This window comes from Saccostrea cucullata, unplaced genomic scaffold, assembly GCF_032062105.1.
Source record: "Saccostrea cucullata isolate Sc308-1 unplaced genomic scaffold, CSIRO_AGI_Scuc_v1 ctg11511, whole genome shotgun sequence".
NCBI lineage: Eukaryota > Metazoa > Mollusca > Bivalvia > Ostreida > Ostreidae > Saccostrea > Saccostrea cuccullata.
The window spans coordinates 1-19457 of NW_026923542.1; the positions used below are offsets into that span (position 1 = coordinate 1).

General features: G+C 31.0%; 1 protein-coding gene across 1 annotated transcript; it reads left to right on the forward strand.

Annotated features, from left to right (window-relative positions):
* Positions 1–6: 6 nt before the first annotated feature.
* LOC134264261 (NAD(+) hydrolase sarm1-like) lies at positions 7–9418 on the forward strand. The gene is made up of 6 exons (XM_062746552.1): positions 7–31; positions 960–995; positions 6106–6229; positions 6651–6840; positions 8021–8142; positions 8409–9418. Exons 2-6 carry the CDS (start codon positions 968–970, stop codon positions 8614–8616), a joined length of 672 nt encoding a protein of 223 aa, XP_062602536.1. The 5' UTR covers positions 7–31; positions 960–967; the 3' UTR covers positions 8617–9418.
* The last annotated feature ends 10039 nt before the right edge of the window (positions 9419–19457 follow it).

Consider the following 19457-nt stretch of genomic DNA (forward strand, 5'->3'; position numbering starts at 1 on the left):
CACAGAAAAAAGATTTCACAGAAAATTTCAGGTACTTGATAATGTTTCCTTATTATAACTTGTAAAAGGTGCACCATTTATTTCAAAACAATCATAAAACTGCATGTCAAAGCTTAATTGTTTTCTTCTTTTTCAATTTATATGGTTTCAATATATATCAATTATTAATTAATTTGATCAAGAGATATGAAATTAATTAATTTTCATTATTGATTAAATTACAGGTACAATTTACATGTAACTTTTTTTCTTATGTGTATGTAATCGTTGCATGCAATTTTAATTTTTCAATTTAGTTTTCCTCACACGGTGAATTAAAGTTTTGTTTCATTTGCTTAATTAATTTTATCTAGGGCCTAACTGCAAACATCTCTTTGACGCTGAGGTATTAAAAGTGTCTTTAAAATTCTGGTGCTAGTGGGTGAAGGATTTGTTATAAGTAAAGAAAAGGCAACCACATCTACATGTACCATGTGTATAGGATGGTAGGAGGAAATCTGTTTTGGGAAACCAATATATGTATTTCTTTTTGTCTTCTCAAAATTATTATAGAGCAAGTCTGTGAATAGCTACAGAAGCTATGATTCTTAATGTCAAAACTTCTTCATTTATTTGGCTTCTAGATCTGCCATTTGTTGTATTTGCTGGAATGGATTTGTGAACATTTCTTTCTTTTTAGGTAAATTAAGATATTGACATGCAAATTCAGTAATGATATGTGAATTATGATTTCTTTAAATTAGTACAAAGATATATCGGTATTCATCTAAGGATATGTTCAGAATTCATTCTGGAGGAAACCATGCAATGAAATAAAGAAAACTTCATTTACAACTTACATGATTTGTTAGTGGAATTTACATATGTAAGTGGATTTGGTTGCCTTTTGTTAAACTTATTTACACTTTTATGGAAGGTGTAGATTTTTTTCTCTCTTTTTTTCCTATGCTTTCTCACAGAAGATTCCATGTACAATATCCAAGCTAAAACACAAGGTAACTCGGTGAATGCTAAATATGTTCCTTCAAAATCACCTTACCTGGAATCCATAGAGCAATGATGAGATTAAAACAATTTGTTTTGTTTTATCTCTCTAATTGTTCAGGAAATGCTTGACTGAGCTTGACATTTCAGATTTAAACTATATAGGCTTTTAAATTTCATGAAATTTTATTTTATTATTTATTTTTGGTTGTTAGACAATCATTTTTAATTAGCGGATGATTTTGGAATATTTATCATTGTTGTCTGAATATGCTGAACTTGCCTTTTAGTTTCTGTGAACAATTTTTTATTTTAAGAATGAACCACAGATTTACTTCATGTCACCAATCAATTGATGAGAATGATAAACACATCTACTGAATAGATGAAAGTGAAATTATATGATCAAATTAATGCTCTTTTAATTAAATATATCCTTGTTTAATGCATTAAACCCCTTATTTTCTGGAAAAGAGAAAAATTGATTCAGTTAGATTGTTATAGCATGCAGAAAGAACTTGATAAGAATATACCACAGTAAAATTGGCTGTGCTGGGGACTCTCTTTCCCTTTCCCCTACACAACCAATGTTCTGAAAACCCAAAGTGCACTTGATACCTGGTGGTTTAGATTGTGCATTGTGTCAGGGTTTTGTTTTGTTTTACTTTGTTTTTTGTCTTTATCTCCTTCTGCACTGCAATCCCAACTTACTATCCTAGAGAAATACTTCAGGTTATTGTACCGTACTTAATTGTTACATGGAGTAAAATGTTATTAAACCAAGCTAATAACACATATTACATGTTTGTATATATCTGGAAGAATATAATTATATATGTACTTATATTATTATGTACTTATATTACTATACAATTATACATGTACTTGTTTGCACTTTCTAAGTGCAGATAAGACCAACACAATAAACATTACTCAGGCAAACACATTGGTCTGATTAATTATCAAACCTTCCTATAGTTTCTTTATTCTGGTGGTCCACTCAATTACCAAATAAAGGAGCTAGGGAATTCAAAAGATATAATTTTAATCAAATTGACATTCAAATCTTTCTTTATTACAGATATTGTTTTTAATAATTAGTTTATTCAAAAATTAAATTATAGCATATTAATATTATTATTAAACAGCTACATGTATAAATATAACTCCATACTATACATATACAGTAAGTGATTTTATTCCCACTAGATGAATATACATTTATGACATATAAATATAAACATTATTATATTCATTTGCTGTATTTGAGGTCATAAAAATGATCAAACTGCCTGAAGAGTACCACCCCTGTCAACGCGCGATCGGCAACGCAGATGCGATCGGCAACGCGGATAGTTAAATTCAGCTACATGAGGAAGATGAGGTTAAATAAAACATTATTTTGTCCTATTTCCTCGCAATTTTCCTTCAACATTTCTGACTTTTTCAATGCTACTAGACATGTTTAACACCATAAAAGTCCTCTACGCATTAAAAATCACCGTATATTATGTTAAAATCAAATTTTCCCTGAACATTACTGCCCTAACGTGACCCATGAAGCTCGTTCAAGTGGCATTTCTTACCTTATTACATATACCCGACAGTCCAAAAGGCACATTTGCATTGTAAATAGGTAAATCATAAATTTTAAATCCGATTTGAAGTTCTTCATCACATAGAAAGCGTTGAAATAATGGTTTAAAGTGCACACATGCCAAACGTTTTGGTGATCGGCAACGACTCTATATGCGATCGTACAACAAAGAAAATGTGATAAATATGCGATCGTGCAACTTGAAATTTATAAAATACTTTTAATGAAATAAAGTTATAGATAGCCATGTAGTATGGGTGGAAAGTCTGTCGAAATAGAACGAGATACCGAGCATTTGATTTTCGAGATGGAAAGAGCGAATTTAACTGACGTTCTTGTATATTAGTTGAAAAATGTCCGTATTTTAAGAGAACAAAATTTAAAAGTCCATGGAACCCTAAAACTTGATATTATTTGATTATTGTTTAAAACAGACACCTATAGAGTGTTATAGGACCGAATTTTAGCAATATTAAAAAAAAGGTTTTATTGTCTATGAAATGACAGTGCAATTACAGGAGTTGGCATACATATCAAAAACTGAATTTTTTTCAGAAAATAAAAAAAATATGTATTAATACTTTAAAAATAATGATCAAAGGAATTTGCATACCTAGCAATTTTACCGAATATTTTCAGTAAATGTTTTCAGTAAAAATGTGTTGTACACGCATGTGTTAGTATAACAGCATTATGTATTACAGTATATTTTTTTTATTTACTGAAAACTGTTATTATATTTAGTATTTTTTTTTTAAAATTAATTGCAAATTTTAATATCATGCACGTACATGTACAGTGTAGAATCGGGGTGGGGTGAGGTGAAAACTTTACTTTCATAGGCGTCGGAAGCAAATTGAAGGGGGGGGGCAATTTGAAATTGGGGGGGGGGGGCTAAACCAATAGATTGGTTGTCCCCCTTTTGCAGTATATAGTTAAATCAGGGTAAGGCAGCTGGTAATTTTTGGATAAAATTTGGTTGTTCAAGAACTTGAATCATAACACCCCCTCCCTCCATCCCACACAACAAATTTTCAAAATTGAATTTTGAGTTAAGAAAATGTTCCTTTACTTAAACTTTGCATGATAAACCATCTAAGATATTTAGGGTTTTTTTTTGGGGGGGGGGGTGGCACTGTTATGAAAATTGAGGTAAAATTTCTACTTTCCATTTTTGTTAGCCATCAAACTCTTTTTCAATTGTATCTCTTTAATCTACACAGTTAATTTCAATTTTCTGTATTAATTAGAACAATTTTAAGAGTTAAAAAGGTATATAACAATGACTGATTGCCTAATTTAAATGTAAAATATCTATTGTATATCAAAATATACTTTTTGACAACAAGATTCTCTGATTTGTGCTATTCTTATTTCGTGTGTTGTACGATCGCTATTTCTATGTTGTACGATCGCTTCATAAAAAGATTAGGGATGTCAACGAATATTCGAATATTCGAATATTCATTCGATGAGTTGATATTCGAATATAAATTCATGATTCGAATATTCGGATTTTAAGTATACAAGCATCAACAAAAAAAAAAAAAATCTGGCAAAAACTGAAGTTTTATCAGAAATTGAATCAAATTCTCATCGTTGACCAATAATAAGATTTTATTTAAAACAAAATAATTTTTTTTAAAGACACTCCTCTTGGATTACCTTAAAGGTGTGAAGAATGTGTCTATTAAAATGATATAAATTATTCATTTGATCATTTAATTAGAGATATAACAGTGTCCAGTACTTATAATTAGTTTGTATTGTTGAAAGGACACATTTTTGTTTATACATCATTTAAAATAATTATCAGGAAATTAATTAGCTAAAAGTAATTGCTTTTAATGTTTCTCCATTAGATAATTGTTCTGTGTGGTATAAATCTGTAGGGTTATCAGTGTACACTTTGGTAAGATGATTAATTAATCTGACAACTTATTAAAAGAATCTTTTGAATTTCGGGGGAAAATCTTTCTTTATTACATTTTGGATATAAACTCTTCAAATATTCTGTAAAATATTTTAAGAATTTGATTAAAGTGCATTTACAAATCTCTACATGAAATTTTATTCCAAAAATATGACATAAAACGTATATATTGCTTGACAAAAGAGTGAAAATATATACATATTATAATGCAAGATGTATTTCTTTTATCGAATATTCGAATATATTCGAATACTACTATCGAATATTCGAATATCAATTATTGACAATTTTGACATCCCTAAAAAAGATACATGTCGTTGACGATCGCCTCGCAGTTGTCAAATTTTCCAGTTAAAATTTGTTTTAAGATAATGTATGTAGTCTTAATTTCAAAATCATTTAGTTCATACCTTCAAGAACCGTTACATAACAAAAGCAGCAAATGTCCGTAGGTAATAACAACAATAAACTATTTCAAAGCATGAAAATTCGATATTTTGAACATTGTCGATTTGATCGGTAGCATTTGCACAGAAACTGTGAAACAAACTTACTCTCAGTAAATCCTAAACTGTAGATAATTATCTAAGTTAAATGTTTTCTAATTTTATTTTCAGCTGGTTACACTCCAGCACATACAAAACTATTTAGATTTACCCCCTACAATACTTTCTTCTTCAATGTTTTGATCTGCGTTGCCGATCGCACGTTGACAGGGGTGGTACAAAATTTTAAAAGATTACTGTACTTTAAGGGTTGTTAAATCATTGTATTGACTGAAGAAACAGCAATAATTGTTTTGTTTTAAGATTTATTCTAAATTAACACAAACTCTGGGAGCAAACCTTATTATATAACTTGATTGAGTAAGGCCTAGCCCTCTGCAATGAGAGGTGCAGAATAAAATCAGAATTTGGTCTTGGTCTGGTAAAGAAAAAAAAATGTTATGTTCATTTGGAAGTTGAGCACAGGTGAAATTCTTAACTAATTGTAGCAATTTAGAGTTATGTAATTTATTTTTGTTTTAGTTGAATTAAAAAGAAATCCATGTAATGTTCCCATGAAAGGTTTTGTGGAGGTAAAGATAAATAATATTTGATCTCAACTGATCACTGAATCAAGGGGCTAGGAATTTTTCAATCATGGCATACATGTACATGTATATAATCCAGATAATAAATAGATCTATTTGGAAGATATTCAGATGCATTTCATTTTGCAGTAGGATGTACTCTATTAACTTATGATTATGATAATACAAATACATTTTAAAACTGAGATACTTTGTACTGTTACTAAAATTATAGGTCAGATCAGAATGTACATTTATTTATTATAAGTAAAATCTTGTAAAATTTCAGTGAGAAGTAAATTAAGGCCATTTCTGTTTTATTGATTAATTGTTCTTAAAAAAAAAACTTTGATGCTTAATAATAAAGTTGATGCATGTGTTTTTCTTAAATGTTTATTTCATCTCTAGCATAATTTTTAACATGTAAATTTATTTTCAATACAAAATGAAGTAAAAAATTATATATACAAGCTTATATCTTGTCATATTAATAGTTTACTGATTGTTGACATTTTTCAGCCACAAGGAGCTCAGAAAGCAGTATGGAGAGTGTGGACGCTATGGATGGATCGACAAACACCATCTCCCGACCCATCGACGTCTTCATCAGCTACCGACGGGTCAACGGGTCACAGCTCGCCAGGTAATGGGGGACATTCGATCATTGTCAGAGAATAATGAAAGTGGGCTGTTTGGTAACTACTGACGTTGCCCAATGGTAGCATAGGTCATAGAAGTAAAAATAATGAATTTTTCAATTCCTCTGGTACAATATTCATTCAATAGCTTTTGTTTGTAAATGAGACTTGTCGTAGAAAATGTGAACACTTTTTATACATCAGCAATGTGGAGCAGAGCAATTTATTTCAGCTTTGCTAATTAATATTTAGATATACTTATTTTCTTTCTTTATACCAATGAATCAGATTTACAAAAATATAAAGAGTTTTTTTTTTTAGTGCCAAGATGTTTAATTTTTAGACGAGAGCAAACTTTGTATTCATATGATGAATGATAGGATGCATAATGTTTTTTTACACAGTCCTGAATTTGCTTTGTTCCAGTTTACTGAAGGTACACCTCCAGCTGAGAGGATTCTCTGTATTTCTGGACATTGAGAAGCTGAAGGCAGGAAAGTTTGATGAAAATCTCCTGAACAGTGTGAGACTGGCCAAAAACTTCATTCTAGTTCTGACTCCTAACGCCCTGGACAGGTGTATGGGGGATGACGAACAAAATGACTGGGTACACAAGGTAAATCTAGCTGAAAAAGAACTATACTCAACAAAAAAAGAAACGCATATTCAGATTAAACATGATAATCTAAGTTTTCAGCTTACTCCTTACTATTTTATAAGTGATTTTAGAGGGTTTTGATAAAAATCAAACATGTCCTGTTTTGCGAGTAGAAAAGTGAAGTTTATGTCATTGTCAACGCCTCCAAATTTTAGGGGCATACGGTCGAAAACATCCATATGTCTTTTGCGACGTCTAAGCGCAACTGAATTTCCAATGTACGGATGTCTTGCACAAATACCAGCTCCTCTCAGTCTCTTGCGAACAATTTATGCACATTTATACTGATTTTTACATCCAGCAATTGTAGCAGCAGTTTTTAAAGCAGTTCTGAATCGTGTGAGGTGCTGAAAAAGGGGGGGGCTGACGGTCCTGCCTGGGTGTGGTTACCTGCGGATAGCCAATTCTTGGTCTTCTGACATTTGTTTAACGGCTTAAAAGCCGATTGATGTATTCCAAATGCACTTGCAACTTCCTGTTGCGTAGCTCCATTTAGTATCATCATTAGCCTGGTTGTATTCACCTTTGTTTCGGCGTGGCATTGCAGCATCAACACTGCAATCAAATCTTAAATATGGGTTTAATAGGAGTGATAACAGTTTCTCTAAATCCAAAATATCAACAAAAATAGAGATCCGATTTAGAAGAAATCATGAAAAACAAAACTTTCATAAACACTTTTAATCAAGGGAGATAATTTAACACTTGGGTTTTAAAATCCCATATTGTCCTTTAAATAGGTCACAGGTATCCAATGATATAAAATATAGTTGTTCCTTGTACATTTTAAAAATTTCTTTGATGAGTAAAACAATATGCGTTTCTTTTTTTGTTGAGTATATTTTAGTTAAAATACATCAGTACCCTTAATGTATGTACATGTATATGAGAACAGCAACTTTCTGTTTTCACAGAACACATTTCTTTTCAAATTTTCTTTGCACTGACAATTGAAAATTCTTAAATCTATCACCATTGGACAAAAATTCCTTATATTACAGCTTTAAGGAAATTTAATTAAATCTCAATTTATCAAATTTGCTAATTAGAAACTTCAAAAAATGCATCTCTGTATTGTGTACTTTGTGGGCTTTAAATTAAATAATATGTACAATACATGTAATTTGTTTTTGTTCAGGAGATTGTCGCAGCGATGGAAAATGGCTGTAACATCATTCCCCTCTTGGACAGCTTTCACTGGCCGCCATCTGAGAAGCTTCCACAGGACATGAGACAGATAACATTCTTCAATGGAATAAGGCAAGTTTATTTCTTAAACCTTGTATTTCTTCATTTTCATGTAAGTAACATAAGATTCACCTTTATTGTAACCTCAGTGTGGAGAAAAAATTTTATTCTTGATTTTTTAATGATAATGAATATGAATAAAACTACCAAATTTTATACATGCATTTGAAATTTGTTTATTATACAGCATTTTTTGACAATTTATTGCAAAATTAATTATATAAAGCTTATATTGGATAATGATGAGGTGAAAGTGATAATGCAAATTTCTTTTGTAGATGGATCCATGACTACCAGGATGCGTGCGTAGACAAGCTGGAGAAATTTCTTCGCGGGGAAATCAGTACGACACATAAACGGGCTGCACTCTTTCAGATGGGTTCCTCTTCTGAAGGGGTGGTTGATGGGGGTAAATACAGCTCCAGCGAAGAAAGTAGTCCCAGCATCGATGTGTCACCCAATCGTGATGTCTCTTACAGCAGCTGATTGCTGATAATTTATCGCCCATTGCACGAAGCATGTATACATGTAGAATTTTTTGTCCACAGAATTTGAATTATAAATCTGAATGGCAATTGGAAGTTCACATATTAATTTTTGTTTTGAATGCATAAAAACAGAGTACAATGTAATGCCAAAAGTTTATTAATATAATATCAACTATCAACCAGTAAATGAAATTTTTTGATTTTTTTTAACAAAATTATGTTTGTCTCTGTAAAATGATCAATCACCAGAATTCATTCAAAATAAGCTGTCTTTACAATTACAGTGGGCCCTTGTTATCCTTGATGCCAGTGATCCAGATGGTTCACCTTCTTGACAATATCTAGGTTAACTGATGGTATTTATAAATACCCAGGGTGTTTTAGTAGTCTGAACCCTTTACTAATTCATATAATTTTCTTTGGAATACAAGTGTCCAGAATAACATGGCTCAACTGTATTTGTTTGAAAAAGCAGTTCTTTATTGACAGTGTAGAAAACGCATAAATAGACAATCCATTCATTATTCTTATATGCCCATCTTAATTTTTGTATACCATATGGCACATACTGTATGCCTAATCTATCCTTCTGTTCAGTCATCTACATGTATGAACTTCATTTTTTGTGATTTTCTAAGAAATGTTACAAGGTTGAAAATTGAAACCTGGCATTTGTTGATTTTTGTCATGTAGTGTGCTGAGAATATTAGCTTCAAGGGATGTCAAACATAACCAATGTTGTCTGCCTCTCTGTACACAGAAATTGGTATAAACAAACTCTGGAAGTTAACAAGGGATATATGTGTGCCAGGAAAGTATCCTCAAATAGTGTAGATTCAAGTTTGTTCAAATCATGACCCCCGGGGCTAGGGAGACAAATCTGTTTAAGGTACCAAAGTTTTACATAGAAATATATAGGAAAATTCTTTAAAAGTCTTGTTCTCAAGAATGCAAAGCCATAATTTTACTTCAAAACTACTTATTAAAATTCAATTTTTATAACCCCCGGGGCCATAGTTTTACAAGAAATATATGTAAATTTTTTAACATTCAAAAAAAAACTGCTCAAAAATCTACAAAGAAGCAAGATTATATGAGGGACTATTTCTTTTGGTGGAAGGATATTTAGCAGAAAATTCTGCAAATCTTACATTTATAAAATTTAATATATGGAAATTTCCTAAAAATACTTTTACTCAGAATAGCCAAGCCATAATTGCTAAAAATATTAAATATAGGTCTTAATTTATATTTTTAGGTAAGTTGTACACCTTCCCTCAACAAGTTTTCCAAAAAATGAAAATATATTAAGGGAAGTCAAGATCAAATTTATAATATATATTGAAAATTCCTTAAAAATCACATATTTTGACAAATATTTCAAAATTAATATATACTGACCCCACCTTTTTCTTTCATTATTTTAAACTACTCGACCAAATACTTGTGATTCTGAAAAGCACTAAAGCCATGTAAAAAGTTTGATATAAGAAATTTTTTTATTGCTTATTAAGTTTTTTAATAACCCAAAAATGTTACTTTTTAGTGCAAAAAGGTCACACAATAATTTACGCGCATTAATTTCCAAGACTTGTTAAATGATAAATATTATTCAAACTATTTTACGTAAAATAAGATTATATTTATTGCCATGGGCTCTACATTTGATCAAATATGTTAAAGGTTAAAGTAATTAACCAAAAAGATGAAATTTTAGTGCAAAAAGCTGCAGAATATTAGCTTCAAGGGATGTCAAACTAATAACCAATGTTGTCTGCCTGTCTGTACACAGAGATTGATACAAACAAACTGAAGTTAACAAGGGATATATGTTAAGTATAGAAAGGAGATTAAAGATTTCTCTCATTCTGTCAAAGGGAGACAAATCTGTTCAAATGAATTATGGAGAAAAAAACCCACACATGTTCATTGATCAAGAAAAAAAATCAGGTTGTCATGCTGATCAGCATGGATGTGTTTAAACTTTGGGTTTTTTAAAGTAAATTTTAAAGTCTTTTTGATCATCATTATGTTACTTTTAAGAATAAGGTCCTAAAACGTTGTTGGTATTTAGAATGTGGGCCTGTTGAACTGGAGTATATTGAATGGTGGATGCAGGTGTTGTTGTGGAGTCTAGTTTGTACAAATGTGTCCACCTTTTACATCAATTTACACTTCATCTGTTTGTTGCATTATAGCCATTTTGAGTGTTGCAAAATTGATCTGATGCTTTTTCATGGACAAGTAGGATCTTATTGGTATAACATGTAAAACAGGTCTATGATATGTATAGATTCCATTTATCTTTTCTTAAATGGATAATTAGGATCTTCATCATACTCATGCTCATAAGATGCTTTTTCATGTCTTGAAATCCTAGGTGCATTTTAAAAAAAGTATTACATGTATAATAAACAGAATGTTTTTAAGTCCAAACACTTATTTCTATGGCATTTTGACTGCATTTTGTACGTCCCATTATAATCCATATGCATTGAACACACAATCAACAAACATGGATACTATTGACAGAGTCCGAAACCAGCTTTGAAAACTCTGAATGTTGAACCTAAAATTTTTGTATTTTTTCATGTCTGAATAACTACACATAATTGAAAATTTGAAAATAAAAAAAAATGGTGCTAGGAAAGATTTAAAACTTAAACTTAATTATAAAGTTTAAATGATTTTCAAATAATATTTGAAAAGTCTGTGTGTCAATGTATAATTATCTTATTCAGTCTTAGCACATTTTGTACCTAAGAGATCTGAATGGTAAATATTCTAGTCATGGCTGTAGAAATCATGGATGTTTCACAGTTCTTTGCTATAGAGAAATGTACATGTATGTTACCTTGCTTTGATAGGACATGTAATTTTAAAGAATGTTAATAGAAAATTAATGATATACTGTAAAATCACATATCAAACGTGGTTGAAGGAATAAATGTGGTGATATGATTTCGTGGATGAAGAACTTTTTAGTAGTTGTTCATATGAAAATTTAGACTTCGTGGTGGACATGAATTCGTGGGTCTCCTCATACCAAGAAAACAACGAAAATTAAACCCCCAAGAAAATTAGTGATTTCACAGTACATGCAATCACTGTTATAAATGTTGAACACTATATCAATTTTGAACAAGATCAAATCTGTTGATATGCATCTGTAGTGTGAACAACCTCCCATACTCTTAGGTGGAATTTTCTATAATAAAAACAATTGGCTTACAGAAAATGAAAATGAGACTGAGATGAAAGTGAAATTTAATGAAAAAAGTGATGTGTGTGATTTTTCATGGTCTATGTCAAAACATGTATAGACATGACTTATTTTGTGTATATCTGTTTAAATTAATTCACTATGTGTTCATCTGTATTTTTGTCATATTTCATATTTGCCAACAAAATCTATTAAAAAGCTCTTGCAATCAAGCAGACTTAATGATCAAAAGCTACAGTTACCTGTAGCTTTGCCAACTGCATATTTAATCATGATTTTTTAGCGACTTTTTCAAATCTTGAAATCCTAAACCCATAATGTTGTTACATTATTACATTGAATGTAATCACCAGTGTTTTGTTGTTGTTGGGTGAAACATTATGGGTTGCTGTGATACTATGAGTCCAATATGATGTGATAATTACAATGTATGTTTAGCTTTGTAATCATAATTGCATACATTTCTGTTTTTTTTTTAGATAATCACTTAATTTTACTGTAGAAGTTGTAAATTATAACAGATACATAATATTATATGCTTTAACAACTTGACTTACAAATGAATATTACAAACTGTCTGAGAAGGTGTTTGGGTTTCTAGTATGCAGTTCTCACAAATTAGATTTTGGTGTGTATGAGATGGGGGCAGGATTAAACTTTTGTGTCATTTGATTTGTGTGTAATGGTAAATATGTGACTACATTAACTCAGCCAATATTTTAGACTGTATGAGACAAAGATTTTTTTTCCCGAAATTTATGGACAGGTTCCTAATTTCATGTCAAGGTCAACGATCCATATTTCATGTCAAGGTCAGAATTAAAGATATACACTAGCTGTGTTGAGTTACAGTGTAGAGAAAAGGGAGTGCATGTTCAAAGACAAATGGTCTATGTGTGTACAATTACGGACAAGGACAAGGGTACATAATGTAGGAGGGATCATAACTAGTCATATTTATTGCATTATCTGCTTTTTACTTGTACTTGTATTTCCTTCATTGGATCTTGCGTACTAGTCTATTTATTACAAATTACATTATCTCAGGAACAAAACTGTTTTAAAAAGAATTCAGAGATCTTTGTATAATTACAATGGTAGAAAAGAGAGTTAGAAAGAGCTATGTTGTATACAGAAAGAACTTTGTTGTAAACTTTTCCTTGTTTTTGAGAATTACTTTTTGCTAATTTTATTTGTGCAGTTTTGTATTTGTTGCTTAATAACAAATTACAGGTCTAGAAATATGTAAGTTCCACTTCAGATTTTATATTTACTTAATTTGCTTTGTTTACATTGTAATTCCTTCGTTTTTGTTTAAACTTTTCTTTAATTATCTATTTTTCTTTTGTTTTCCTTCATTGATAAATATCTTCCATAAATGTATTATATATCAAGCAATTTTAGAAGTACGATGTAAACTGTTACCGGTAGTTTTGAACTGGGATATTTTGAATGAGCTAACATGATACTTTAAAGATTTTTTTGTTTTTGAAAAATGTCATACAGTGTACTTATCAAACTTTTTATTGCTATTTAGCATCTATTTCGGTTCTATTTTTGGATTGATTGTATTTAAATAAGATAGCAAATGGACGAAGATATTAAAAAACTTAATTAACATGTATAATCTGAAATTCAAAGTTAAACATTTTGCTAATTGACAATAGTCATAAGAGATTAAATCTTACTTATATACTTTGTTTATGACATATTTTCACATGTTTGTTTAACAAGAGTAATACAAATGGAAGTTTTTATTTTATTTGTTTCTTTTTTATTTTTTTTATCAGAGCATAAGGAATATTAACTTCATAACCAAACAATAGACAAGGATTTGCAGTTGCCCTATAGTAATCATTATGTGTGTTTGTCTATAAGTCTGTCTGTCCATTTGTCATTCATTCTTTCTTTTAATCTCCTTTTAATAATTTCTTTTATATATTATTTATCCTTTTAAGTGTATATTTGGTTTGTAGGCTGAATAGGCATTAAGACTTATTTTGTTTCTAAATTAGAGTGTTTCGTCCAATTTGGAGCTAAGGTGGTGGGTTGGATTCATATCTTTATACATGTATAAGAATGAATGGGGAAAGAGAGATAACTGCTGAATATGTTGTAAACTGTAAGAGCTGCAAGGAGTTCCCTCCGAATGATTAACTTGTCTGCTTTAGAGAAATCCAGAGAGATTTGTATTTTTATTACATATGTCCCTCTTTGGTCATTAATACAATTTAATTCAAGTTTTATTTTCATGGGGGAGTTAAAGTAATTTCTAAACAAACTGTCAATTTTAAAAGCACAACAATGTTCTCACTCTTTAAAACATTGTAAAAAGGAGTCAAGATTTAAAGAGAATTTCTTAATTTTAGCTCAACTAGACCGAAGGCTCTAATGTCTGTCTTCTTTGAAGTTCATTCAAATGAAGGACCACACTCTCTCTTCCAAAGGGAGATAACAAAGAAATATTGAAAAATTGGTGTGTCTATTTAAAAATCTTCTTATGAACCAGTGGGCTAGAAGTAAAAACAAAGTTTACAACATTATAAGGAATCATCCTCAGGTAGTTTAAAATCAAAATTGTTCAAATAATGGCCCCTGGGGTTAGGATAGGGCCATATTGGGTCATCAAAGATTTTTTTTACAGAAAAATATATACTGGAAATATAAGAATCCTCAGGTCGTGAACATAGATTGGTGTTTGTTCAAATCATGGAAATATTTTTAAAAGTCTTGTAGAGAAAAGCAAACCCATGATAAGTGATTTATATATGGAAGGATCCTCAGATGGTATAGATTTAGATTTGTTCAAATCCTAACCTCCGAGCTTAGGGTGAGGCCAAAACAGGGGATCAAAGGTTTACATAGGAATAAATAGGGGATATAAATTAAAAATCTTCTCAAGAAAAGCAGAGCCATGTTTAATCAAATTGACATGGTAGCGTCTTCAGGTATAGTGTAAATTCAAGTTCAAATTAAGACCTCCAAGAAGTACGTATGATGGGGCGACAATGGGGGTTCAAAATTTTTCATAAGAATATAAAGAAAATCGGATGAAATTTCCTCAAGATCAGAAAAGCTATACTTAGTCATGCATCTAGTGTATATTCAAATTTATTCAAATCATGACCCAGGATCAAGGTAGCAAGAGACCACAACAGGAATCAAATTTTTACAAAAAGACAAATAGGAAAACATCTTTAAGTAAATTAATTGCTATAGTAACATACTTTATCCTCAAGTAGTATAAAATTCACCCCCACCCACCCCAAGTTAACTTATCAATACTGAAATGATTTGTGCCTTTCCTAGTCGATGTGCTCAGGTGAGCGGTGTTGCCCATGGGCCTCTTGTTAAGTGGCACATTAGTTCTTTAAAGTTATGCTGCTTGGATAGATGGAGGGGGATAAAATGATGGAAAGCAAAATTATATGAGACCATGTTTGCTTCTCACGAAATGTACAGTATGTTACGAGGGGCGTTCAATAAATAATGTCATTGGGGCTCGGAAAGAAACAAAAAACGTTTTTCTATGATTTAGTCTGAATGATTTGACTGAAATATTCTCTTTTAATTAAAACACATGCCTGTAACATTTTTATTCAATTTCTAATTGTGTTTAGAACACATTTTTGAGTATGACCCTTAGTATACTGGAATATGGAAGATCGTATGTTTGCTGTACTTGTTTTATTCTTACTTATATATGTTTATCTAAGTTTGGGAAATGAAACAAGTCAAAAGTTGAAAGATCTGGCAAAATTTGTTGGTGTGACAAAACATTAACTTTCTGTTTATCCCCAAAACTCCCTTACTCTTCATGGCCTGTGGGTTTGGACGCTATCATGAAGAAATTTAATGTAGTGAATTCCTCATTCTGTTTCCTCCCTCTCATAAACCTTTAATTTATTTGCAAAAAAATTGCTTCCTAGACTCCTCCAGAAATTGAACTTCCTCCCCGAATATGAATTCGAACAATAAGACCGCTAATATTTAAGAAAATAGCATATAAAACTGTTTTTGTGCTCTTGCAATTCTTTGCTCTTTTATGCCTTTGCAGTTTTGTCAAGTGCATCTTATTGTAAATTTGTTTTGAGGATTTAAAGCAAAATGGATTCAAGGTTTATTATCTGTTTGAATTTCAGACAAACGTGGATAAGAACAATCTTCGATTTTTTTAAAAAGAATTGTTTAGATATTCCTACACGCTGTCGTTTTCACTCATTTTTAAAAATATAGGGTGACCTTCGAGTATTAAACTTTTTTACCATCAAATGTTTCTTTAAAACAGTGTGAACTACCCCCAAAATGATTTCTATCAATTTTGCTATGTGTCTTAAAGTCAATAAAACATAATCAGTGATAATTTGTTGAATTTTTGCAAATATATATTGGTTGTTGTAAGTCCTTGTTGCCAAGGATGGTACCCTTTTTGATGCCCATTATATAAATTTTGTCTATTGAAATCCACCTGTTCACGTGTCTATAAAACAGACATTGGTTGCTGTAAATTTCACATACTTCAGGTTATATATTTTTGGGATAATAACAAGTTTTACAGCTGCTTTAATGAAGCGTTTAATTTTACTCTAGTTTACTGATTCTTGACCATTCATTTTTAATGCAGTGTCTCGAATAGTCCTTGTTTTCCAGCCTCCCACAATGAAATAACGCGATGAAAAGTGGTCAAATAAACTGTTATCAATTTATTAAAGATTCAATAATGAGGGAAAGTCAAGTTTAATGTCATATGATTTCTAAGTTGTATGTCATCGAGCTAATGACATTATTTATTGAACGCCCCTCGCATACTATATGCTCTCTTGAAATAAGTTAGTGTGTTTTTATGTTCACTAGATTCCATTTGTTTGTAAATATTTACATTCCGTGTATTTTGCCCTATGAAATTCATTAGAAATCCACGACATTCAAATTTCCATAACACACGCAAAACCTTGTCACCGCGCGTTAGAATACACAGTAGGAACTATATGCATTTTCAATGCTTTTATGATCACCAAAATGTACAGTGTTTGACACAATTTAATAATAAAAATTAAGCCTGTTGAATTAACAAAAAAATACAATAAATGTGCATTTAAAATTAGTTTGTCACTTTTTTCCTCGCAATGTTCGTTTGCGTTATTTAACTTTACGACGTCACAAACGGCTCTTACGTCTATAAAGCACACCATTTTTGAAGGGCACTAATTAAATTCACATTCAAGATTATCGAAAATAACAATTATGTAGAGGAAAAAATTAAAGAATGTAAATATAAGCATTGAATTCATAACGCGCGGTATTCAATTTGTCGGCACAAACGCGCGGTATTCAAATAATTTTAAAAAATGAAACAAGGTTTTCATGAAATCTTCAAAATTGAGTGTTACACAAAACTGCAAACGGCCAGGTGTGTTATGGGGCCAGGTGTGTTATAGGACCGAAGACATCCCAAAATATGAATTCAATGCTTAAATAAACCATTCACAACTATTTGTGTAAAGATTTGTATTTGTATGTAATCACCCATTTATAAATACATGTAATCTTCTGGAGCAAATGCATGCATGTATTTGTTCAAATTTCACGTTCGTATAAAGTTGAATTTACAAGATAATACAATGACTTAAGGAAGTAGACGAGATGATAAAAATGTGTTTATATATTAATCGATCTAATTCATTGCATAGGCAGTAAGACCGGGCGGGGAGCACTTAATACTAGTAATAACTGCTAGGGCATTTTTTCACCATGATTCACAATCCACAAAAGGCACCTCCTCCGCTTGGTTTTCTGTAACACAAAATACATTTGTAGATTTATTTTTTGTGCAAGGAAAATCAGAGTGGATAAGATGATCCTGATTGTGAAATGTATCACAGATATAAATATTAATTGAGTATACACAGATATTAACAGGAAATCAATATATAGAGATATCTTGTGATTTCAAGCGTCGTAATTGGTTGAAAGATTAATTGCAATGTGGTCATTTGAGGCATGAAATGAAATATAATGCATGTTTTAGAAAGTGTTGTAAGTGGTTAAAGAAATTTCCAATCAACATTCAAGGAGGTCGTATTTAATATAAAGTTGTTCAATCAATAGCAATTTCAGGGGGGAGGGGGGGCACAACCGTTCATTTATACATTTTCACTCGCAGGGGGGGGGGGGGATGCTTTCAACATTTTTTGACAAGCAAAATAAGGTCATCATGCATGATCAGAGTTAATTATTATTGGGGTACATGCATAAAGTCGCTATGCTTTCTATGATAGTATTTTATATGTCGGCAAAATTATTGGGATGGCACGCTTCGTCACAGGAATAGCATATGTACAGGTATATGTAGGTAGACTTATTGACTGAGTTCGAGAGCAACATGATTTTTTTCGGACCCAAGAGCCAAACTGTTGGCCTGAGCTAGGTCGTTTTGTTGGTGTTCAACAGTGACGTACGGACTTTGTTTTACATCTCGGAAGACGGTACAATTAATAAATGTATGTCAAAAAATAAAACGAAATGCAAGATTTAGTAAAATATTTATTGACTATGTTCTCGGGCAAAATGCGTTTGCCTTGGGTCCGACAAAACGCACGTTGCCCTCGAAATCAGTTAATAAGTGTATAATGTTGTCCGGGGAGGATTTTTTCGAAGGGTATTATTTGTTCATCAGAATTGGAACAACTGCACTATATTTTACATCTGTACAAATTGCATTTGTTTTTACTTTTAATGTAAATGTTCCCCCATTATACATTTAGATAGAGTGGACTAAGATTTTTTTTAGATATTAAAAAAGGAAGTACAAAGTTGAAAGCCCTCAGGGGGGCCTTTGCTGACTCAAACAAAAAATTGCCGGGTCATGATGAGGTGTTGTGTTCAGTCATGTATGCCTGTAAAAAAAGAGAACATTCACTGATGATGGAAGTTTTTTTTTTTTTTTTTTTGGAACGACGTACCCTTTTCTATTACATAAGCAACAAAATGTAAATAGAGTACTATTATAAACACATGGTTTAATCAAATCTAATAATGGCAGACTGAGACTTGTTAAAAAAAGAAACGCATAACACTGGATTGTACGACGGCGTATTCGTGCCATTTTAACAATGTAGAATTTTTTTTTAAATCGTTTGAACGATTTAAGAAAACGTTTGTACGATTTAATAAATCGTTTGTACAATTTGATAAATCGTTTGTACAATTTAATAAGTCGTTTGTACGACTTAATAAATTGTTTGTACAATTTAGTAAATCGTTTGTACAATTTAATAAACCGTTTGTACAATTTGTTTGTTAAATCGTTTGTACAATTTATTAAATCGTTTATACGATTTTTTAAAATAGTTTGTACGATTTTTATAAATCGTTTGAACAATTTAGGAAACCGTTTTTACGATTTAAGAAAACGTTTGTACGATTTAAAAAAATTGTTTGTACGATTTAATAAATTGTACAAACGATTTAACAAACAAATTGTATAAACGATGTATTAAATTGTACAAACGATTTACTAAATTGTACAAACAATTTATTAAATCGTACAAACGACTTATTAAATTGTACAAACGATTTATTAAATTGTACAAACGATTTATTAAATTGTACAAACG